The sequence below is a fragment of the Squalius cephalus genome (genome assembly GCF_949319135.1).
Source record: "Squalius cephalus genome assembly, chromosome: 9".
Classification (NCBI taxonomy): Eukaryota; Metazoa; Chordata; class Actinopteri; order Cypriniformes; family Leuciscidae; genus Squalius; species Squalius cephalus.
This window is the reverse complement of record NC_137130.1, coordinates 32685215-32712018: the sequence shown is the minus strand read 5'-3', so window position 1 is coordinate 32712018 and position 26804 is coordinate 32685215. Positions and strand designations below refer to the sequence as shown.

At 35.3% G+C, this 26804-nt stretch overlaps 1 protein-coding gene and 2 long non-coding RNA genes across 3 annotated transcripts in view; 2 read left to right on the top strand and 1 right to left on the bottom strand.

Annotated features, from left to right (window-relative positions):
• The window catches only part of kcnj3a (potassium inwardly rectifying channel subfamily J member 3a), a 110621-nt gene extending 107912 nt beyond the window's left edge, over nucleotides 1-2709 (top strand). Inside the window, exon 4 of the mRNA XM_079880251.1 lies at nucleotides 1398-2709. Coding sequence (XP_079736377.1) covers nucleotides 1398-1990 — 593 coding nt within the window. The 3' untranslated portion in view covers nucleotides 1991-2709. The remainder of the gene's footprint in view (nucleotides 1-1397) is intronic.
• Nucleotides 2710-19827: 17118 nt separating this feature from the next.
• On the top strand, nucleotides 19828-22254 carry LOC307164608. Its single transcript, XR_013822304.1, has 2 exons — nucleotides 19828-20759; nucleotides 20915-22254. It is a non-coding gene; the product is annotated as an uncharacterized lncRNA (long non-coding RNA).
• A 334-nt stretch (nucleotides 22255-22588) lies between these two features.
• Nucleotides 22589-26022, bottom strand: LOC307164609. Its single transcript, XR_013822305.1, has 3 exons — nucleotides 24233-26022; nucleotides 23800-23870; nucleotides 22589-23461 (listed from the first exon to the last, which is right to left on the bottom strand). It is a non-coding gene; the product is annotated as an uncharacterized lncRNA (long non-coding RNA).
• Nucleotides 26023-26804: the final 782 nt, after the last annotated feature.

Here is a 26804-nt window from a genome sequence, read left to right as displayed (position 1 = left end):
GCCAAATTGCTAGAGAGAAGAGCAGCACCATCCCAGGAGGGATGAATACCATCTCTTTTCAACAGGTCAGGTCTGCCCCAAAAACTTTTCCAATTGTCTATGAATTCTATATTATTTTGCGGACACCACCTCAACAGCCAGCCATTGAGTGAACACAATCTACTGACTATCTCATCACTCCTGCGAACAGAAAGGGGGCCAGAGCAAATTACAGTGCCTGACATCGTACTTGCAAGTTCACACACCTCTTTAATATTAATTTTGGTTATCTCCGACTGGCGGAGTCGAACATCATTTGTGCCAACGTGAATAATAATCTTAGAGAATTTACGATTAGCATTTGCCAGAACTTTTAAATTTGCTTTGATGTCAGGCGCTGTGTCTCTATTTTCACGTTCCGTGTAATAGAATCGCCAATAACTAGGGCACAATCAACAGGATCCTCAGTGGGTGTTTCACTGAGTGGGGAGAACCTGTTTAATGTTGTTATCGGAATGGAAGAGCGGTGTTTTGACCCGCGACTATAGCGTCTCACCGTCACCCAATTGCCCTGCTGCATGGGCTCTACTTCAGCCAGAACCGAACAATGTACAGAGTTCACTAAGCTAGTCGCATCCAAAGCAGTATCTAAAGCCCTTGCATTCTTACTATCCTCGATTAAAGTTTGGATGCGTGTCTCTAGTTCTGAAATCTTCCCCGTCAGCTTTACTATCTCCCTGCATTTATCACATGTAAATCCTGTGCTGACAGAGAAGGATATGCTAAACATGTTGCATGAGGTGCAAGTAACAATAAGAGGAGAATATGACATGACTTACCGTGTTTGTTGACTGATCCTACTCACCTAAGTTCTTTGATGGACTCGTAAAAGGCGCGAGCGCGCGCAAGAAAAATAAATAAATAAAGAGCGTGCGGTTGGCATGCTAACAGGCTAGCGAATTACTGGCGTGTTGTGCTAGCAATAACGATTTAGTTTGAAGCTAGCTATGTCAGGTTAATGTGTGATGTTGAGTAAGTTATATTTAGCAGTATAAACAACAAGGAATGATAGTAAATAATGATTCAAAACAGGAAGATATACAAAGCTTTTCAGACGCACACCAACGCAAACAGCAGAGCAGGGAGTCTATACACAATGTATCTTCAAGACAAGGGTCAAGTCATCTTCACATGTTTAATGTGTTTAATACGTATAGGTTTAGAAGTTTAGAACCAATCTCAACCAGAAGTTGAGGAATATCAATACAGTTATGCCTTCCAAGCACTGTACTAATCAAGAGAGTTGTGTATGATACTCTAAGTGAAGCAATGCTTTTCCCAATTCCATCTGATTGATTAATCCCTGATCATTTTTTTAATTCTTCCCTCTGTTCTTTTTCATGTGTCTTCTCTCAAAGGCATGACTTGTCAAGCACGGACATCGTACACAGAGGACGAGGTGCTCTGGGGCCATAGATTCTTCCCGGTCATCTCTCTGGAGGAGGGATTCTTTAAAGTGGATTATTCTCAGTTCCACGCTACATTTGAGGTTCCCACAACTCCCTACAGCGCAAAGGAGCAGGATGAGGCATTACTCATGTCCTCTCCAGTCATGGCCCCATCACTGTGCAACAGCAGAGAGAAGAACAGCTCGCTGGACTGTCTGGAGCTGCTGGAAGATCTAGAGAACACCAGTAAATTACCAACCAAGGTACAGAAAATGACAGGTAGAGACGGGCTGCCCAGGAAGCTACTGAGAATGAGTTCCACCACATCAGAGATGACATACAGCCTTGGCGAACTGCCCATGAAGCTCCAACGCATCAGTTCTGTGCCTGGGGTCTCAGAGGAAATGCAGGTTACCAAGGCGACTAAGATTTCCACAGAGGCCATCAGCAAATCGGTTGCAGACTTGCCGCCGAAACTTCAGAGAATGGCTGGGGGAGGAGGTCGCATGGACGGACACCTGCCACCCAAACTCCGAAAGATGAATTCTGATCGTTTCACATAGAAGAACTTTCTTCTTTAGCAACAGTCAAATGGGCCCTCTTATAATTCAAGATATTTAGCGTGTTTATATAGACAGATACACCGTTTATGCTACTAATGTAGGTTAATGTAATTCAGAACATCTGTTCCTGTGGTGGGTTCATATGCAGTACAGAGACTCTCTCAGATTGTTGTTACTACAAGCACAATCTGGTATGGATGACACCCTCAATGCATGTTCAAATATTTCTCTCCCTCTGATGGCATGACAAGCTGTATATATTTATTTGCCAAGGAAATGTTAGCAAATATTATTTTCTCCAATCCATGTGGTGATATATCGGACAATTCCTCCTCCGTGGCTAATTAGCGATTATTCATGTCATACAGTTAAGTTGTTCACCATAATACCTCTATACTGAGCTTATCTTACAATGCATGTGCATAAACATGATTAGATAAGTAATTATTTAGAATAGTAAAGCTATTGATGAACACTGAAGAAACAACATTACTGAGACTTGTCATTACTGAGCTTTTTGTGACTTTTATATTTACTGAGAATATCAGAAAAGGGGAAAAAAATAGGGAAATCAATTGGTAAAAGCTGGTATCTGTCACCTCATTCAGAATAGTTCACCCCAAAATGCTTTTGTTTCTCTCCCTCAGGTTGTTTGAAAGCTGTCTTGCTTTCTTTTGAGAAACACAGTCCATGCTGCAGTTCCAGGGGCTGTCAAAGTTAAAATAAGAACAAAAGAAAAAGAAAAGAAACCTGCAAAAAAAAAAAAAAAAAAGTAAAAATAAAGGTCCAAAAGAATGTGCATTGTATTCCAAGCTGAACATTTTCTCCTTCACATTAATGGGTTTGAAAGAACATGAGGACAGAAATTCCATTTTTGGACGAACTATTCATTTTACTGTAACAGAGCAATAATTTAATGGCTGATGAGTACCAAAATCAGTGCTACCATTTAACAAAAGTACCTGGAATTTCAACACAAATTTGTTGATATGTCTTGTTTAAACCTGGAACATCTAATACTCATTTCACTACTGGTAAAGTGTGCACATTTTTAAATGTTAAAATACTGCCTAGTACACCAGGTACATATGTATAAGCCATTCTTAGGTTGATTTCTCTATAAAGATTAAACACTGTGGTTCTGTGGTATGGGTTGCCAGTTGTAACCTAACTAATTCTATTTCTTGCCCACAACAGTGAATGTACTTTTCATTTGATCAATAACATATAAAAAATGTGTCCAGCTTGCACAAAATGTGTTTTATTTAAAGAACACTCTTTCAGTGGAGGATATTTTGTGAATAAATTGGTCTTCTAAATTTGGTGACACTAGTGGCACAAAAATTACACTCTTCGCCTTAAGAACTGGACATTTTCAATGTCATTTTCAGCAAATAGTTTCTAAAGCATATTACTTGGCAGCATTTGATGTGCTTTCAGGACTTTAGGGCTCAATATAATTCCCACTATCCACATTATTAAATTATTTCCTCATAATAAGTCGAGTGAAGAATCAAGGAATGAAAAATCTGATTCTGCCTCTTCAACTTTTAATAACCCTGGACTTAAGTGTACCTTCTGCCTTTATTGAAAAGGATTTAAAGGAAGGTTAATTTAATCCCACCACCACCACCACCACCGTTCTTTCAGATTTTAAATGTAAAGTTCGGCATCTGTGCAATCAGTGAAGTAGAACCGAGCATTAGAAGACTTGATTGGCTTATCCTTTAAATTGTTGAGGTGGTGTCTAAATCATGTTAATGCTTCCTCACTGAGCACCTCTCTCCCAAGAGAATCTTTTTTTTATGTATTTTTTTGCATGGATTGCCATTAAGGTCCCTACACTTATGTCCATTAGCAACAGCATCTTAAAAATATGTGTGTAATTTGAGTGTTGTACACCTGCACCCTTAAAGATCATCACTGCTGTATAATAAATGATAGGTGGATTGAGATCCTAAAGCACTAAATAGAGTAACTCCATCAGACCAACCGCTCACTATCATCTTCTCTACTGACTGTTATTGACGTCTTTTTATACCACTCTGACTCCATTGCAGGTCTGTGGTCATTATCATTGAAGAAAAGAATGAGGATTGAGGCTGGAACCAATACCCAATTAAATGCTGTCTATAAATCCAGTCAATCAGTCATTAATGAACTGTCTGTTAATTAGCTATATTGATTTCAGAGCTGGGTCATTCTCGGGAAACACTGCAATTAGTGCCTGGTAATTTCTATAAGGTGGCCTTTATATGTTATCGGAATTATAATAAATGTGAGTTGATGATTTGGAAATTGCACATAAATCTCCCCTTATCATAATTATGACGGGAAAAATCTGATATTAGAGGTGGTATAATAAGTAACAAATAAGATAAAAGTTTCAGTAGTGAATGGTAGGTTCATTCATACTTCTAATACTTAATGTGCTTTGTGGCAAGAACAAAACTTGAACTATTAAGGTCAAAATAAGTGAAATATTGATAGAAATTTGCCTTTGCTTCAACTTTGCACAGTTAAAAAAAAAAAAAAAAATTATATATAGTTTGAATACAAAAAGTGCAGTGACAAATACAAATTCACAAACATTTAAGAGGAAAAAAGGAAGCTAAATAAACAAGCAAATTTAAGGTAGGATACTTTTATAGGTGATATTTAGAACATTTGAAAATACATTCAATGTTAAATATTTCAAATAGTGTAGTCAAATAGTCAAATAGTATCAAAAAGTTCATTATCCTCTTAATTACCAAGCAAATGACACTATTTCCTAACTGTCAAACATGTTTTAATAAATATATTTAAGCAATATCACACAACATACAGAAAATAAAATAAAGTAAATCCAGGCAATGTTACATGACTCCTCTACCCAATCTGCTTTTACTTCAAACCACTCACTACTCAGGTCTGGAACCCTTGAAAAAAAACAACAACACAGAGACATTGAGTGGAATGCCGCTTGGTCAATATGTAGTATTGAAGTAGTATAATATCCTTTAAAATAAAATTTAAAAAAAGTAGTATAATATCCTACATCAGAAACATTTTTATATTATATTATATTGCATTGTACAATGTCAGACATTTCCTGTTTCAGTGAGAGTGTGAGTTAAATTAGCATACTTTACTATTATGCGGAATGATATGGACAAATTCTCAATACACACCATGACTATATTAAGGTAAATATTTTAGGTAAATCTGTATGGAATGTTAGCATATTAACTATAGCCATATTAGTTTCTGTATATTTGGGGTGTTAGCTGAGGAAGAGAGTGTGTGGGGATATCTGCACAATTTACTGCGGATATTGTAGAGTGATGAACTGTATCCAAAATAAACAAAATAAAATGACTTAAACTGTCCTCTAAGTGACAAAAGTATTTGCTTGCTTGTTAATTATCTGTATTATGGATGTGCCCAAAGCCGAATACCTTTCTCGGAAAGGCATGGATAATGGCTTTAAAACAAATAACAAATTCTACCGAATAATAGGAAAAATATTTGGCAGTCACATTCACTCCTCATATTTGCTGAATAACAGGTGAACCAGGGGACAGCACAATATTATAAAACCTCTAAAATCACTACACAATAATGAGTGTGTGAAGTGAATGAGCATAAACTCTATGAATGAAATGAGCACAGTACAATCACAAATCAAATAGCCACGTTGCTGTCTCTGTGTGTCTCTTGGAAATCAAGTCAAGTCACATTTATTTACAGTATATAGCGCTTTATACAATACAAATAGTTTCATATCAGCATATCAGTGATAAACAGGAAAATAATGATTCAATGAATGAACATGGTGTGATTTAATTCCAGGCTGCATCACAAGTCAGAATGTGGACTGATATCATTCAGAATATTTCATCCAGTTCTTTCTGCTTAAATTGGGGTACATCACACTGGCATATGGAGGGAAGACGAGTTGCAAGTTGAAGCTGGCCATAGGGTCTGTGCAGATGTAAGGACCATCCATTGGCCCAACGACGGAATCCAAGGGCCTGGCGAAGGTTTAATGCGTGTATGTCTTTTCAGCGCTCCAGTGAAGTTCACTTAATTTATTGGAATTTAGTTTTAGAATTACTTTAGCTCTATGCGTAATCTGACTCCAATTTCAAATGATAATCAAATTTAGATCGTGTTTCTGATTAGAAAATAATCATAAATATTGATTATGAATTAATTTAGATCTTTGATTATTCTGGGCATCTCATAATTTCAAATATTCGTTCATTACGGACCTATAGTGTCGCTTTGAGACGTCACGTCGCGAATGTGCGCTCACGATCACAAACTAGCCAGTCCTGAAATAGTCAGAGGGTGCAGTGCAAGTATTTTACCCTATGCAGCCGCTCACTGCAGACCCATAGGTGTAATTTTTTATAATATTTGCAGCGTACAACATGCTGAGTCAGGAGATAGTCAGAAATCAGAAGGTCTTCCTAAGATGTGCCCCATGCTCCATTCATAGTGCCTCCAGTTTGATCTATCCTGGACAAAGTTTTGCAGAAACACCAGACTACACTTTTAATCTACTAAAATGAATGATTTCTGAAACTTCAGAATAAATCAAGATGTAACATTTATTTGTCAGGTAAAAATGTATCATGCCAATTACAGAAGTAAATGATTAAAAGCCAATTCAGAAAAATACATGACATCATTTACTCAAAGATGACTCTAAAAGTAAGTAATGTTTTCCTGACAGAGACACACAGTGGTGTGTCAGGGCCCTCCAACAGGAAAACATTGAAACATCACTGTGGGGGATGATCCTGGTAAAGGGTCCCAAAGACTGCTCTGTCACCTCGCCTTAAATACCAGACCAGAACAAAAGGGGTTATACAAATGTTGTTTAGAGCTGTTTGGGTCAATCCATGTACCCCAGGGGGGTAGCACCTGGTTTCGGGAGATATTGAGATATCAGCCAGAGAGGAGAAACAGGATTCTCCTAAGTTCTCAATCTTTCTCATTAAACCAATGACTGCAATGCAATTAAGACCATTTTACCAATCGCACTGAGACACTTAAAATGATACCAAACATGGAAAGGAAAAACAACATATTCACAAGATACACCATATGTGTTATATAGACATTCTTAATGAACTTTCAGTGCCTTGAGGAGGGAGAGGGGGGATGAGTTGAAGTCAAACAAGGGGACAAGAAGATGAGTTTGGGCAGGACAAGGTTCTGTGCTCTGTCTTTGCTATCTGCTGTCCAGGTGTATTTTATGGCTTTATTGCAGGGTGCGTTTTGTTTTAGCAGGAAAATCAGTTCTTACACAGATTACTTGTCTGGTCCTCATGGTCTTCGCTGAGGATCTGTGTCAATGGCTGTCTAGACGACAAAGTCTTCACAGAGCTGAGCTCCTACCCTGCACCATTCCCAGGTGGTACATCTGATATGGAGTCGATTTGGGGAAGCACAGGTGGACCTGTTTGCCTCCCCGGAATCCTCCCACTGTCCACTGTGGTACTTCCTAATCGAGGCCCCCCTCGGCACAGATGCATTGGCTCACAGCTGGCCCTGGGGCCTGCGCAAGTATGCGTTTCCCCTAGTAAGCCTCACTACACATACTCTATGGAAAGTCAGGGAGGAAGAAGTACAAGCCCTAATGGTTGTGCCATACTGGCTCAACCAGACTTGTTTCTTAGACCTCATGCTGATTGTGTCGGCTCCTCCATGGTGGATTTCTTCTTAGAAAGGTCATACTTGCGAGTTCACACACCTCTTTAACTCCCTGGGGTCAGCAAAGTTGATGGCACCTTCACTTGCGTTTTTTCCTGCTAACTGCGAAAGAGACTCAAAATACGCCGTCAATTTTGGTTATACAGATAAGTGTTATACATCATTAGAAACTGTTAAGTGTCTACTTTTATTTGTGTACACTCACTATAAAAACAAAACGTTGTGCTTTTCTCAAAATAAAGAAAACAAATACGATGCACGATCTGCCGTCTCTCTCTCTCAATGAAGTCCATACTGATACTCAGAAAATTAAATGTAACTTGAATACTTGTCACACGAACATGAGACATATGTCTAAAGAAACATTGAAATGTCAGGTTTTGAATAATGTAAGTTGAATGCAAATCGAACACAAACATTCTCTTCTATGTAATCTGTTTGAAAAGAGAGAGATGTCAGGCCATTGCGAGTAACCTCATTATCCGCTAATGCGGTCATGCCCACAGAGAATGAGCACATTCAAAGGCAAATTGTGAGGCGATCCATACAAACAGAGTCAATGCCCGCATCAACTCAAAAAAACGCATCAAGCTGCATGTATTTTACATCGTTCTGAGACACGGTGAAGAATAATGCTGGAAGAATTTATCTTAAATGGTTAGTTCACCCAAAATTGAAAATTATTTCAATAATTACTCACCCTCATGTTGTTCCAACCCCGTAAGACTTTTGTTCATCTTCAGAACACAAATTAAGATATTTTTGATGAAGTCTGAGAGCTGTCTCACTTCTCCATAGGCTTCTAGGCAATTTAATTCTGCCAGTCCAGAAAAGTTAGTAAAAACATTGTTAAAATAGTCCAAGTGACTACAGTGGCTCAATCTTAAGTTTATCAAGCAGCGAGAATACGTTTTGTGTGCAAAGAAATAACGACTTTATTCAACTATTCATTTTCTTCTGTGTGGGCCTCTGACATGATTTCACGAGAGCGCAACGATGCATGCGCGAGAACTGAGAAGATGATTCAAATAATGGTTTTCTATTTTAATATACTGTAAAATATAATTTATTTCTGTAATGCAGAGCTGAATTTTCATCAGCAATTACTTATTCATCAAAGAATCCTGAAAAAAGTATCACAGGTTATTAAAAAAATATTTAGCAGCACAGCAGTTTCCAACATTGATAATAAATCAGCATATTAGTATGATTTCTGAAGGATCATTTGACAATGAAGACTGGAGTACACTGTAAACCCTAACGCTCAAAATAATTAATTGGTTTGAGTAGGACAAACTTAAATTAAACTAATTAGTTCAGTCAAATTAACTTGTATGAGTATTTAGCACTTTCTTTTTCTTTCAAGTTCACAGAACTGATATATTTTAAGTAAACTGAACTGTTTCATTGTTTTGAGTTTTATGAAATTATTTATTTTAATTTAGACAAACTTAAGTTTAACTGAAACGGCTGGGATGTCTATTTCCCAGCATGCTTTGCCGATGGCACTCGAAAGGCTATAATTAAAGTAAATGCTAAAATTAAGTGTAATATAATGTTTTTTTTGTGTGTGTGTGTGTGTGTGTGTGTGTAAGAGTAATGTTAAGTGTGAGATTTAGTGGTGATTAATGTTTTGTTATGCTAATTTAGAAGAATTTCTGTTAATGCTGGCTTTACACTGTAAAAAATTAAATCTTAAAAAAACGGTCAATGACTGTCAGCTACGGCTGCCAAACAAAAAACGTAAAAATAAAGTAAAATATACTTATTTAAATGAAGTGCAAAAAACTTTTACAGAAATTTTCCATGTTTTACAGAAAAAACACTGTTATTTTACAGCTATTTGCTGAATTATTACGATCAAACACCTTCACTGTAAAAAAAATCCCATAAAAAAACAGTCAAATGACTGTCAGCAATGGCTGCCATACAAAAACCGTAAAATTAATGTAAAATATCCTAATTTAAATAAGTGCAAAATACTTTTACAGAAATCTTCATTCATCTTTTTTAACAGAAACACAGTTATATCACATTTATTTTCTGAATTTTTTTACTAAAAAACATGCAGTTAACTACATGCATGATTCGCTGTGACTATACATCACTGCAGCAGCAACTACACAGTTACTGTCAGTGAAATAAAGCAACATGCAGCATACTGTATCATCAGTGTTTCTCTGCTCATCCTGGACTGAAGCTCAGGCTCTACTCTTCAACACAATGGTGACACACAAAACACACCATACAGAAACACTTTAAACCCCATCAGAACATTAAACACTAACAGATCTCTCAATATCTCAGCATCTTCACTTATTACAATCCAGACTTTATTTCTTTCATACTAACATTCTTATTGAGAATTAACAGAGGTTTAGAAGTTGAAGTTTTATTGAAAAGAATAAAGTTTGATGTCACCATGATGGAGATCAGTGTTTGCTTTAGTTGGGCTCTTGACCTTTTAGTGTTTAACTTTTTTTTTTCTCTGGCTGCTTTAACTGTGTGTCTCTGATGCATATTAGTTATGGTAGGAATTCAAGAGAAACTCAGATCAGCTGATGTTGGTCACTTTTTAGTGATATTAGTCATCATGTAGTGTCCTGCTTTATTAATACCACCTGAAGTGTAATATCTGTTTAAGTCGATGAATATTAGTTGTTAATATTGAATGACAAAGCTTCTATAGAAGATATTGCAGTGCTGTGATAATCAGATTTTATGAAGTCATTATACAGAAAATGTTTTGACAGGATCATATAGTCTCACTCAGACATCAAGAATCAGCGTATGAATCGCAACAATGGTGACAATGAAAAAAAAAAAAAATCTGAACAACTCTGACCTACTATAAAGTCACAAAAAGGCTTTGTTGGTTGTCACCATTGTTGAGATTCATATGTTGATTCTTGATGTCTCTATACTACAATATAAATGAACCAGCTCAAAACTTTTTCTGTATAATATATATATATATATTTAAATTCAGATTGTTATAATACTGACGCCACAATATTTCAAGCGTCATGTGAAAAATTATAGTATTAATTATAGACTTTGTATAAAGCTACAATCCATATACATATTATGTAATCTAAGCTAATATATTCAGAGATTTGACTGACATATCAATGAATCAGATCATTATATGATGACTATAACATCACCAATGAATGACCAAAATCATCTGATATTTTCTTCTGCATTTATTGCTATAACAAATGTATATCAAACTAAAGTTAGACCCTTTTTTGACCCTTTTTTTACGATTTTTTTACAATGAAGGTATATGATCGTGATTATTCAGGAATTACCTGTAAAATAACAGTGTTTTTCAGTTTATTTAATTTAGGATGTTTTACAGTTTTTTTGGGGAGCTGACAGTCATTTGACCATTTTATCATTTAACTGTTCTGTTACTGTTTAATTACAGATTATATTTGTAATTTTACATACATTTTTATGTAATTTAAGAAAACAAAAAATACTATATGAAAAATACAATCAATTTTCTGTATAAAAAATGTGAGTTACTGGAATTTGTCATTAATGTCACAATACCTAAAATAACATCTGAATTTTTATTTTACAGATATTATTTGTAATTTTACAGTGTTTTGAGTACAATTTAAAATGAAAGAAAATGATCGTCAAAAAATCACAGTTATTTTCTGTAAAATTAGGATTTTTTTTACAGTGTAGGATAGTTACCATCATGGTGACAAGTGGTGCATGCGGCTTGATTTGAGAGCAAATAATCCCTTTATATTGTTGCGCTCATACAGCAAGTGCTTCTGTATAACATACTATTGCTAATATGTTAGCAAATTAGTATGTTAGCAGATTAGTTTTTAAAAGCTAAGCTTATACTAATAAAAGTGTTCACATTGAGATTAAATGAAAGTTTTAACTTAATTGTATTAATTAATGTACTTTGAATTTTAGAACTTAAAAAAATTGGAGGCAATTGATTGCCTTAAATGTTTTGAGTTGTGTCAACTTATTCGGGTTTACAGTGTACTTCATAGATTTGAGTTATATTAATTGAATGGATTTAGTACTATTAACTTTATTTACCCAAGTTATCTTAACAATAAGTTATTGAGTTACTTGGACACAAATCAAATATTATTTTATGCTTAAATTGTTTGAGTTAATAAACTTAAATGATTTAAGGCAATCGGTTTCCTCAAACGGTTTGAGTTGAACTAACTCATCAGGTTTTACAGTGTAATGGCTGATGAAAATTCAGCTTTGCATCACAGAAATAAATTACATTTTAAAGGATATTAACATAGAAAAATATATTTTGCCAGGTGTGTGATGTTCACTTAAATATTTGAACAGGATTTGTTTCCAGGCATAACTGTGTACTCAAAATGTGCCTTTGACTCTAATTTATATTGTTAACTATATTCAAAATAAACTACAAATATATTTATTTTGTCCTCACATTCTTTCTTGTAGTCTCTCACATACCTGACTGAAAGGCTCATTATGCAGCTCACTATGCAGGTTATTGTCTTCTCAGGTGTGAATAACAACATTATTCAATATCAAAAATATCAATATCAAAATCAAGATTATTTGATTTATGTGAATGTTTTATGTGAATGAGTAGGCAGGATGATTTTCACATCGTTTTGAAGCAAAAACTCTAGGCTATAACATCCAATACTCAAAAGTCTTGTGGACACGTACAGTATTTAGAGTGTTTTGTGGTTTTATTTCAGTGACTTAATTTTTCTGTTTTTTTCAATAACCACACATAAACGTTATTCTCTCAAAAATACAAACATGTACATACATGTTGCTCACATATTATGGTAGCCCAGTTCGTGCTGAATACAGTGTAATGACACTTTTGCCATTGATATGTTTACAAGCAACTGAAAAAAGCACACATGTCAGGGCATGTCAAAACTTCTCCAGGGCCCCAAAACCCCCTCAGGCCCCAGAGGGTTAATGTTATTTTTAGTGATCTTCAATGAACAAAGTCAGACATCATTAGCGGCAACATGAATAACAATCTGAGAGTATTTACGTTTAGCATTAGCCAGAACTTTTACATTTGCTTTGATGTCAGGTGCTCTGGCTCAACGTAAACATTTTACTGTCGTGGCTAAAGTCTCTATTTTCACGTTCCTTACAAAAGAGTTGGTAATAACCAGGGAACTTTCAACAGGTTTCTTAGTGGGTGCGTCACTAGGTGTGAACCTGTGGAAGAACCTGTTGCATCAATGAGTGGAGAGAACCTGTTTATTGTTTTAATAGGAACAGAATAGCAGTGTTTTCAAATGCTTGGTCCTAGCGATAGTGATTTACATTAGGATCTAGCAGTGTCAGATTAAGTTGATTGATAATATCAGATATATGGTGATTATGAAGTTATATTGTTATATTTAACAGTTTAAATGAGAAAGAAGGTAACACTTTAGAATACCGTTCCATCATTAATGAATAACTACACAGGAACGTGCTATTAACATTCTAGTAACTACTATTGACTAAGTAATATCGCTCAGTTCAGTGTGGTAGTTCACAATTAGCTAATCAGTAATTACTATTTTTTATACCTCACAGAGGACTATTACGTGTTAATAGTGACTCAAGTGTTACTAAATCCTTCTAAAGGAATTGCTAATTATTTGGATCAGTATTCTAAAGTGAAGATCATGGTAACCCACTAGTAATGATTCAAGTGTTACCAAATCCATCGGAAGGAATTATTATCCAAAACCTTAAAAAAAATAAATAAAAAAAACCCTCAAAAGATAACAATGACTTCAGTAATTACTAGGGAGCTATCATGATTTTCACTTCAGAATACTGATCCAAATAAATAGTAAACTCTAAAAAGAGATATATGTTAAAAAACAACACAGAGCATGATGTGTTGATGGTATTTTGACACATGTTGTGTAGATTTTTAACACACAATGTGTGTTAAAATGTAACTGGATAGAGCAGCACTGGGTGGAGGGCAGTTTGTGTTTATGAAAAAGAAAAAGAAAAGGTATCTTTTATATGATATCCCATAAAAAGCTCTAAAATAAATAAAACAATACATTAAAATAAATAAATAAAATCTTAATTCATAAAAACTTTAAGATTAACAGGTGTTTTTTTAGCAGCCAATCACATCATGCCTCTCTTTCAATGTCTTTTTCAAATGCTGTTTTCACCGTGCTCTTCACTTGCTATTTCTAACCAGATTGACTTTATTTCTGTCAGATGTCTACAGAAGCTCTTATTGAGAATTAACAGGTTTTGGTGTTGACGATTCATTGAATGTTTCATTTGAAGTCACCAGAATCGTGATTAGTGGCACCTTTATTTGGGCTCTTGACCCTTGACTCTTTAACATTAGTTTTTCTCTGTTTGCTAAAACTGTGTATTTATTTTGCACATTTGAAACAGCAGGAATAACCATGAGAAAAATATGATCAGATGATATTATTATTATCATGTAGTAGGGGTGTAAATATTAATCGATTCGTATCGATGCATCGATTATACAGCCGACGATTCGATGTATCGATGCGTCCGCAAGAGAATCGATTAATGTGTTTATTTTGCCGCCTGTCTATTTTCAGCATCCACTCCGACATATGCGTACAACCTACTAAGCTGCGGGTGGCGCTAACCTCATTATTGTCTTCTACTTCACACGCGTTACGTTTCATAGTCTATCTGTGTTCAGACACATTGTTGAGTCTGACTTTCAAGAGCGATGGAACCGTCAGAGCGAGCTGGCAATGACAGTGAAATGTTACACACTCCAGTCGGTGTCAAGTCATGGGTGTGGAAGTATTTTGGCTTCAGGAAAACAGATGGAGCAGTGGTAAGAGTTGCCGTTTGTCTGATTGCGCCCGTTTCACACATACGTTTGCAGTGCTTATTTTTTTCCGTACCCATGTTAACAGGTCAGAGCTTTCACACTGCACGCGGTTGCGGTCCGTTTATCCGTTCCAGCTGCGGTGCATAGGCTATACAGCAGTGCAGAGATCGTTTCCGCACCGAGTCTATTTGTGCTGTGCTGCACGCGCTGTAAAGTGACAGCGCATGGTTCGTGGTCAAAATGAACACAGATTGACATGAAAATGTAGCAATTTCACCATAAATGCGTTTAATTAAATAAATTGTAGTAATCTCACCATAAATGTATTTAATTTAATTGTACTATTTTTCACAGTCATATTTTTTACTTTAAGACCGGGGTAAAGCAAGGAAAACTACAATTTACCTCAACAAACATAATGAACAACACTTGTCTCATTCGTGGAGGTGGAAAAACAATTTCTTTGTGACATGCATTGCAATTGTATTCTGCATTCTCAATAAAAGGCAAATTATTTATTATTTTTGTTGATTTATATGAAACTTAATAGATATCATGTAAAAATCTAGTAATGAAACGTATCGAATCGAATCGAATCGTATCGCGGTGAATTCTGAAGTATCGAAAAGAAACGAATCGTTGGCTTAAGAAATCGGTATCGTATCGAATCGTCATGTAGGCTCCGATTTACACCCCTATCATGTAGTTTTGTCAAACTCAGCAAGAGGAGTCTGACAGATGACCTTTAAAAAGGTTTAGCAAGATAAGCATGTTGCAATTAGCTTATAATTTGTTTTTAAATACACAGTGCATACAGTAGGCCTGTCCTACAGTATCAAACAGACCTCAAGAATCAGCACATGAATCTCAACAATGGTGACAAACGAAAAGCTTCATGCCACAATGCATGCTGGGTGCCATCATAGTACAAAACACATCCATGACTCCCAGCATGCATTGCGGCATGAAGCTTTTCATTTGTCACCATTGTTGAGATTCATGTGCTGATTCTTGATGTCTGTGTTTGACTAATTTCTGCTGCAGCTCAAAACTTTCTGAAAACATTTTCAAGAAATCATTCTGCATTGCTGGATAATGTAGTTTCACAAGAGCGTTATAACTAACAGCACATAAATAAAACAAATGCACACCATCCATACACTCAAAAACATGATCAGATCAGTACTTGCTGATCAAGAAACATCTAATCATATTTTCTCTCACCAAAACAAATGCATTTTATTAAAATACAGTTACAGCAGCTTAAGGAAAACTTAAAGAAGAATAAAGGGTCAAGAGCCCAAATAAAAGTGCCATTAATCACGATTCTGGTGACTTCAAATAATACATTCAATGAAACATCAATATTTAAACCTCTGTTAATTCTCAATAAGAGCTTGTCTAGATTCATGATGTCTAAAACATCCAGGTAATAAAATGTTCAAACAAACTCTTTATTAAACATCCCTGGACTACATAAAACAAGTTAACACTAGAACTGCCATGGCGGTCATTTTGACCGTTTTGAATTTTATATCTGCAATAACTTTGTTGAAAAAATAAATAAAATCCTGCTGGTACCTGACTTTTCCTAAAAGTGCCTGTATTTTCATTTAAAATATTTTTCATATAAATTAGGAAAAAAAACAAATGAACATATTTACCTATTTCGGCCATAGACGGTCAGATTGACAGCACTGAATTTCGCGCTATTATTATAAATATACCAATATACACAACAATAAAATGTGGTAAAAAATACACAAAACATATTCCACAACAAATCATTTAAATGTAATGATATTCAGAACAGAACAAGAATGAAAAAATAACTATAAACAAGCCAAAATGAAATAGGCTACTTTCAAGCGAAAGTGAAAGTAAGCGGCGTTGGGCTCACGTAACTCTCTAATTAGAATCAAAATGTTTCCACATTTGCGATGTATTTGGATGGTAAACTATTCTTTATTATTGGCTTTGTACTTAACTCACGTTCCAATATCGACGGAAAAAATCATCCTCTTCACATGCGCAAAATGGTACGAATTGTAGGCTACTACTGACTATATAAACAGAGGAGTGGAATTTTTATATGTTAGGTTGACTATTTTATTATTATATTTTATTATGGCTATAATGAACAGGCTGCGATGTCAAGATTGCAATGCTGGAATATGGTGTGTGTGTGTGTGTGTGTGTGTGTGTGTGTGTGTGTGTGTGTGTGTGTGTGTGTGTACTTGTCTACCTATCTAAGTGGGGACCTTGGTGTCGTTACACACTCACCAACAGGGGACCGTCGAGCCAAGTGGGGACATTTTTCAAGTCCCCTGTTGGTCATGCTTTAAAACATGTTTAAATCAGCTAAAACACGCTCTGGTGAATTTTTTACATTTTTGACCAAGTGGGGACCTACATGTGTGTGTGTGTTTAAGTCCATACTCAGCAGCGCTCCTGTAGGCTGGAGCAGGAACTGCAATGGCCCATTAACACACGTCGTTCACACTTCTCCATTGTTTGAATGGCTTGCTGTCCTAGAGAGGCTCTGAGACTGTAGAGCTGCTGTTTAACTGGTAGCTTAGATAATGAACTTCAAAGTCTTTTCAAACATCCCCAAACATATATATGTATATATGTATTATTATTATTTTTTCTAATATTACTTTTGTCAATTTTTTTTTAAAATATGCCAAAGGGATCTGCAACTCTGAACGATGTCTTCCCTATACAACAGGGTACTCCAGCCTGCAATGGAACTATGTGTGTGTGTGTGTGTGAACATTGTCTTTATTTTGTAATTATAAGTTATAGTTACAAAATAAAGACACTGTTCACACACACACACACAGATCCAATGCAGGCAGAAGTCCACTGTTGGTCAGTGTAGAGCGATAGTCCCCTATGTTAGTAATATAGACATGTATGTGTGTATGCAATGGCAAGTTAATTGTTAGGGACTGCATATAGATAAAAGATATATAATGTAACTTATAGTTATAGTTACAAAATAAAGACACTATTCACACACACACACACAGATCCATTGCAGGCAGAAGTCCACTGTTGGTCAGTGTAGAGCGATAGTCCCCTATGTTAGTAATATAGACATGTATGTGTGTATGTGTGTATGCAATGGCAAGTTAATTGTTAGGGACTGCATATATATAAAAGATATATAATGTAACTTATAGTTATAGTTACAAAATAAAGACACTATTCACACACACACACACAGATCCATTGCAGGCAGAAGTCCACTGTTGGTCAGTGTAGAGCGATAGTCCCCTATGTTAGTAATATAGACATGTATGTGTGTATGTGTGTATGCAATGGCAAGTTAATTGTTAGGGACTGCATATAGATAAAAGATATATAATGTAACTTATAGTTATAGTTACAAAATAAAGACACTGTTCACACACACACACACAGATCCATTGCAGGCAGAAGTCCACTGTTGGTCAGTGTAGAGCGATAGTCCCCTATGTTAGTAATATAGACATGTATGTGTGTATGTGTGTATGCAATGGCAAGTTAATTGTTAGGGACTGCATATATATAAAAGATATATAATGTAACTTATAGTTATAGTTACAAAATAAAGACACTATTCACACACACACACACAGATCCATTGCAGGCAGAAGTCCACTGTTGGTCAGTGTAGAGCGATAGTCCCCTATGCTAGTAATATAGACATGTATGTGTGTATGCAATGGCAAGTTAATTGTTAGGGACTGCATATAGATAAAAGATATATAATGTAACTTATAGTTATAGTTACAAAATAAAGACACTGTTCACACACACACACACAGATCCATTGCAGGCAGAAGTCCACTGTTGGTCAGTGTAGAGCGATAGTCCCCTATGTTAGTAATATAGACATGTATGTGTGTATGTGTGTATGCAATGGCAAGTTAATTGTTAGGGACTGCATATAGATAAAAGATATATAATGTAACTTATAGTTATAGTTACAAAATAAAGACACTATTCACACACACACACACAGATCCATTGCAGGCAGAAGTCCACTGTTGGTCAGTGTAGAGCGATAGTCCCCTATGTTAGTAATATAGACATGTATGTGTGTATGTGTGTATGCAATGGCAAGTTAATTGTTAGGGACTGCATATATATAAAAGATATATAATGTAACTTATAGTTATAGTTACAAAATAAAGACACTGTTCACACACACACACACAGATCCAATGCAGGCAGAAGTCCACTGTTGGTCAGTGTAGAGCGATAGTCCCCTATGTTAGTAATATAGACATGTATGTGTGTGTATGTGTGTATGCAATGGCAAGTTAATTGTTAGGGACTGCATATATATAAAAGATATATAATATAACTTATAGTTATAGTTACAAAATAAAGACACTATTCACACACACACACAGATCCAATGCAGGCAGAAGTCCACTGTTGGTCAGTGTAGAGCGATAGTCCCCTATGTTAGTAATATAGACATGTATGTGTGTATGTGTGTATGCAATGGCAAGTTAATTGTTAGGGACTGCATATAGATAAAAGATATATAATGTAACTTATAGTTATAGTTACAAAATAAAGACACTATTCACACACACACACATATCCATTGCAGGCAGAAGTCCACTGTTGGTCAGTGTAGAGCGATAGTCCCCTATGTTAGTAATATAGACATGTATGTGTGTATGTGTGTATGCAATGGCAAGTTAATTGTTAGGGACTGCATATAGATAAAAGATATATAATGTAACTTATAGTTATAGTTACAAAATAAAGACACTATTCACACACACACACATATCCATTGCAGGCAGAAGTCCACTGTTGGTCAGTGTAGAGCGATAGTCCCCTATGTTAGTAATATAGACATGTATGTGTGTATGTGTGTATGCAATGGCAAGTTAATTGTTAGGGACTGCATATAGATAAAAGATATATAATGTAACTTATAGTTATAGTTACAAAATAAAGACACTGTTCACACACACACACACAGATCCATTGCAGGCAGAAGTCCACTGTTGGTCAGTGTAGAGCGATAGTCCCCTATGTTAGTAATATAGACATGTATGTGTGTATGTGTGTATGCAATGGCAAGTTAATTGTTAGGGACTGCATATATAAAAAAGATATATAATATAACTTATAGTTATAGTTACAAAATAATTAAACTGTTCACACACACACAGAGATCCAATGCAGGCAGAAGTCCACTGTTGGTCAGTGTAGAGCGATATATATATGTATATATATATATACATATATATACTGTGTGTGTGTGTATACATATTATGGGGGGCCAAACAGGAAATAATTCTATGTAAATTTGAATATATAGTTATAACTATGAATATATTTGTAAATCCTAAATATATAAATGTAACCCTGAATATATAGTTATAACCCTTAATATATAAATGTAAATCTGAATATATAAATGTAAATCCCGAATATATTGTTATAACTCTGAATATATAAATGTAACTCTGAATATATAGTTATAACTTTGAATATATAAATGTAAATCTGAATATATAGTTATAATTCTGAATACATAAATGTAATCCTGAATATATAGTTAAAACTCTGAATATATAAATGTAACTCTGAATATAGTTATAACTCTGAATATATAAATGTAAATCCCGAATATATAGTTATAACTCTGAATACATAAATGTAATCCTGAATATATAGTTAAAACTCTGAATATATAAATGTAAATCCTGAATATATAGTTATAACTCAGCATGTGTGCTCCGCTCAATATTCCACTCTATGCCAATGCGCTCCACTCAATCGCTCACTGCCCAAGCATTCAAATCCCGCTCCTACATGAAATCTCAGTGTAACGTAGGCTACTGTACTATAGCCTTTGTTGATTATTTTTAAGTCATTGTTGGGGGCATTTACAATTTTGCATAGCTGGCCTCTGCACAATGTTTGTGTGATAATAGGCCATTGTTTAAACTTTATTAGTTTCAGAAAGATTCTCGCAGATACAGAGACAGTTGAAACAAAGGCAGATCTTTATTTTACAAAAGCACAAGGTTTTGGTGTTTGGATGTTTAAACATACTCTTACAGCTATCTACTGCCTAATGGTTTGCCAGTTGATAAAACTTTGGATAATATAATTAATAACAACATAAAATCACTTCAGTGTTATGACAATGTTGTTTGCATGAAAACACTTTAATTAGCAGAATTATATTCGTATAGACCAGTGGTTCCCAATCCTGGTCCTGGGGACCCACAGCTCTGCACAGTTTGTATGTCTCCCTCATTTAACACACCTGATTCAGATCATCATCTCGTTAGGAAAGAGCTCTATGAACTGAACTGGGTGTGTCAGATAAAGGAGACATATAAAATGTGCAGAGCTGTGGGTCCCCAGGACCAGGATTGGGAACCACTGGTATAGACTGAGATGTAAAGAAACAGTGGTGGCCACTATCGTAATGAACTGTCAACAGTGATAAGGTATAGCTAAGAGTGCTCCAGACCAACCACGAACGAATGACTTACAGAAGGTATTCTTAACTAAGAATGTTTCAGGAAACACTTATTAACATTAAGGTAAAGCCTGAGTTATATATAAATGTATGTGTGTGTGTGTGTGTGTGTGTGTGTGTCTAATTATACAATGTTCACACAGGCATCAGAGACCAATATGCAAGACAAACATAAAAAGTATAAAAAAAAAATAGAATGATCAAACCATCAGTTATCAAAAATTTTAAATATTAGATTATTTTTTTTATTTTTTTTATGAAAGACCATTTGAATCTAGCCTGGGTTTCCCCATGCTGCCTTGCTCACAGCGCGATTTTATTCACGTTGCTAGGCAGTTTGGACATCATAGACCTAGCCGGCTGAATTCGTTTACAACAAAGATGCATAGACAGTAAAAGAAAAGATGACTGCCTCTGGAGAATTTAGATTTCACACTTATAAATAAGTCAGAAAGAATAAATGCATATTTGGGGTGCTGTCCGAGGAGAGGGCGGGCTCGGTATTCGGCCCGAACCCAGGGTACTCCCCCCATATTCCAGGCTGTGGAAGAACAAGCCGAGAGTGATTGGGGGGATGCTGAAACTGTCAAGGAATGTTAGGTGAGTGAATAAATATATGCTTCCTTTCATGCTGATAAGGTAGGCATGGCAATCGTTTGATGACAAGTTGATTGGATTGATTATTTGAACGAGCTTCTCCCGAACTTTCTGTATGAAACATCATGTGTAGATTCCGCCATCGCGTCTGTTATAGACGATATCGACAGCGCATTCATTTTAAAAGAGGAACAGAGAACCGCGATCAAGGCATTTGTCAACTGGAAACATGAATGAAAAACATATGTCACTTACTCCGTTGCTCTGATTGGTTGTAGGTCTATCCAATTGAGTGCAGAGACATTTTCTTTCCTAGTTCGGTTGAAACACGCCCCATAATCAAAGTTCAATGGACCAGTATCAGACTCACATTCTGACTAGAATCTGAGTATGATGACGTCAGGCTACCATAGACCAGATTTTCCAATGAAAAAGGGAACCAATCGCAGAATGGGGAGGGAGCAGCAAGACGATGATGACACCGAAGCAGTTTGTTTATATCTATGGATCCAACATGGCATCAGACTCGACGTTACCTTCTACCCTCATGTTTATCTTGCACAAACAGTAATATTCACGCCATTGTGTACAAATAAATCTTTGACCCATCGTATTTTTCCTCGTCGAATTTCTGTCACTCTACATACGTCATCTGGTATAATTGAAACGATTGGCTATGAGCTACGTACAGGCGCATTTGATAGACATTCATAGCGCCCAATAAACGGCTCTGGGCATTCGTGAACCACGCCTCAAATACGAGAAAATTAACACGTGGTTCCCAGACCAAGGCTCAAAAGAGACTTGGTCTGACATTAGCCAGGCTAATTTGAATCTGTTTTCCACACAATGGGGTAAAAATTACAGACGGCCTGGCAGCAATAGCTCAAAAGCAGATGTGAGAAGAAGCTTCTTATCATTCATAATATTATTTTTCTTGTTTAACGCACTCTCTTTAAATATATTTTATATGCTTTTTTATGCAGTCCCTAATTTTTTCTCTCTAGCTACAGTTCCATATCAACAAATAATACAGAATTTTAATTTTATTCTCACCAATTATTAATTTACAATATCAACAATGATCTAGACTAGATAAATAAAATGCAACCACAGCAATAAGTCAGGGGAATGCTTTTATTTCTTCCTTTGGTTTGAATTTTAAACATTTTGCAGTTCTTTTTTAAAATGTATACATTTTAATACAATTATAAAATGATATCATGATTTGAGACCCTCTTTTCTGTAATTAAAGACCAATTTTATGGGTTGTGGTGTCTCAGACAATGGCCAATATCAGTTAAAAAAACATCGTTTCCCTTAGGGCTTAAATGAACCTCATCACTTAAAAATAGTTCAGGCTTTTCAAACAGTATGTGTGGATGATGTACAATGCTCCCATTAACACACAAAACAAACTTAGCCATCACATTGTTCACAAACTTTCGCACTTTGTCCACCTTTCCCGGGGGGGCATGCCTCCAGTGGCGCCTTTGGTTTATTGAAGACAGCAGAATTTTCATCTGGGGAAACTGTCTGTTGAGGTCACGTAGGTCCCTCTTCATTGCTTTGAGAAGCAGCACACTTTTCACACGTCCTAGGTCGTTGCCTCCACAGTGAATCACTAGCACATTCGGAGCAGTCCTTCTTTTAAGGCACTGTTGGAAGAAGGGAAGGAGGTCTCCCCAACACATGCCTCCCCTGCCAAACCACTGGACCTGGGAAGCCACTCCAAGATTGGTGCCTATGGTCTCTCTTGCTCGCTTTTCGCCACGTCTAATGTAACTGTCACCAATAATCCAAACTCTGTGCACACCTGATAAAAGGATTACAATACAAATGATTAACTATGCAGCACACAATTGGGAAGTCACACAATTGCTCTAGAATTTGTTGTAAAATATAATTAGCTGCGTCACAATAAACTTTATACATTTAAGGCCTTTCTTTAACATGGAAAGGCACAACTCACAATCTTAAAATCTAGGGCTGGACCATGATTTAAACATCTACAATTTTCAAACGAACATACAATAACACTTAAACATTTGTGTATTTTGAAATGAGATTGCCACTACATGCATTATTGTAAATGTTAAAATCTATTTGAATAAAACATTTTAAAATAGTTCAATAGGTTGAGCAGAAACATACCTTTCTTTTGAGTAGTGGATTCTCTGATGAAGTGTTCTTGTTGAACAACATGAACTGTTGACTTGACTTTTCTAAAAAAAACAAAACAAAAAAAAAACAAGGAAAGTAAAAAAATAGTAATCGTAAACATGTTTAACAGTTGCAACATCTGTAGAATAACTGGTAAAACATTGTTTTTTATGTTTGTTAAATTGACCATTATGATTTTAAATATACGCAATATCATCATTGTTGGTACTACAAGTCTAAAATAAGGATTATTCTAAATTTCTAAATTACTCTTCTAGACATTTTAACTATCCGCAAAAAGGAGTATCAAAAATATAAATTATAAAGATACCAATTACTAATGAAACCAATTTGAAATTCTGAATTGTAACAGCGTAATTATTTATTTTCTTTATAAATAGATCAATCAAAATGCTGAACTTACCTCATGTTGTAGAATATGTTCTCCTCCTTCAAAAACGCAAGGTTCAAACAGAGACAAACACTTCCAAAAGACACGAAAGAGTGAATGTTCTGTGATTATATCCCACAACCCCAACCATCTCTGGACAGTGATTGGGTCTCCAGATAACTGTTGCTATAGAAATGCTAATTTCTCTGGGATTGGAAACAAACTGGCGCCTCCAAATATGTACAAGTGGGTGATTGTTGCTTAGCTTACCCTGGAAAATAATGCTGTTGCAAAAACACTTAATTATGACTTAGTACACTGCAAAAAAAAAAAAAGTTTAAGACTTACTTATAATACACATTTTTGAAAGTCACATGAAATAGACCATATTATTTATTTCAGATTAGTTTTAATAAAATATATTTAGTTAAAATGTCCCAAAGAAATAACAAACACCATATGACACCAAGTGTATCAGTGAATATTTACACACACATTCAATATATATATAGATTTATATAGATTTGTTTCTGGGGTAGAAAATAAAACAACAATATGGTAATCTCTACAAGATCTGTTTTAAAGTGAAAATAAATAAACTCATATGGGGTTATATCATGTATTGGTGTAAACAGTGAACTATATTAAGTATGCAGAACTCCAAATAAACAATACATGGACCAGTACTTTCTTAATATCATTAATCTTGCAGCACAACTTCAATTTAAATGCATCATCACTTTGGATTACATTTTCAGTAAGGTTCTATTCATTTAGATTATGTAATGCATACAGTTATCTGAACTAACCAATAACATCATACACACATTAATGCACAGTGTATTATTTTAGATAACTTATTCATATGAGCTCATAAAATTACAACCGTTTATTTATAGTTTATGGTAAATTAACAAATGAAACCTCTTTGTAAAATGGATAGCACTATTTCTAAATTTCCATTAATTAACCTTATGATCAAAGATAAAACACAGTAAATAATATATATGCCTAGTTTAATATAGTTCTTCTTAGTTAATTACTAATTTGTTGGTTAGTTTCATAGTAAATTAAGTTTATCCAGCTGTTTATCATAACAGAATAAACACTGAAAAGGGTGATCATGAACCAGACGTGAATCCATGAATAGCTGCAATTCACAAGTGTGAATTGAGTGGTTTTAGTTACAAAAAACAGCAATATCATTTCATTTACATACTGCTTAAACCTTTTTCTTTTGGAATGTGTGGTTAACGATTTCCTATACATTTGCCTTTACATATGATAATCACAGGTGATTACAGCTGTGACCTGACAGACTGTTTTTATCTAGTGGAGACCGGGTGTTAATAGGAGACATTAAATGCTTCGATTCCCCAAGCAGATATACCAGAAGTAAAACAATCAGAGGCATAATTAACCCCTTGATTGTCAAGGATCACTGGTGGCCCCAGATTATTTTATTTATTACTCTTTAAAACATCACACTCCTACTTGATCTGCACAAACTGAGCTTCATTAGGAAGGTTTAAGACCCCAGCTTTGATATTTGACCACTGTTTATAATTAAACTGGTTTGAAGTTAGATAAGTTTCTTAATTTATTCCAGAAGTGCAAAATAATTAATCTGTAATGTTCGTTATCTTGAATAGAAATCATCACTCATACAGCAGCCATTCATCTCATCTCCAGTTTATTTGTGTTTATATAGGCCTACATACAATATCCACGATCTCCCAGGGCTATTAGGCCAATGATGCGCACATTTGGAGAAATAATTGATATGATATCGTCATACAGAATAATATTTCTATTTATTTCCCACTGAATTATGCAATCTGAAGAGCTCAAACAGCTAACAGAGCCAGCGATGACTCTGCTCTTCCAGATTTGCGTCAGCAAACGTGATGACATCAGTTCGATATGATTCGTTTGTAAAGCTGTCAATCATCTCATGGTGAACCAACGTGACCATAAGGCTGTCCTTCTGGATGACGCAGTGCTGTGTACACTGTGGACAAACAAAACTAAACACATCTCTTCATCTGATACAAGAAGCTAATAAATGCAGGATTCAAGTTATTCTGTTTTGTGTGTGTTTGATTTCCGTTCGATTTTGGTTATTGTATAGGAACAAAGAATGTTTACAGTATGCATGTGAGTAAAAATAGCCCATTGCTTCATAAAAAAATGCAAAATAGCCTATAACATATTTAAATAATCTTTTTTGACTTGAAACCATTTTAAATTGCGACCGAAATATGATACAAATACTCAATTGTGTTTTAAAGTGAGCTTTAAGTGAGAGTGTAATATTAATAAATGATATTGTGTCATGTAGCTTGAGGCTGCCTGTTGAGCTAATGCACCTTCTACATGAGCTTCCTATTTCATAAAATCATGTTATTTATTTTTTTTAATTCAAGAACAGTTTTTTTTTGTTGTTGTTGTTGTTGGTTTTCTAACAAGACTTAAGATAATAGATGTATTGCTCTTGCATAGTGGAATGACAGAGATTTAGATGACCAAGCAAAAAATACAGGGATACAGGCATTAATGACTGAATTCAAACAAAAGAATAAGAATAAAAGAAAAATGAAGATTA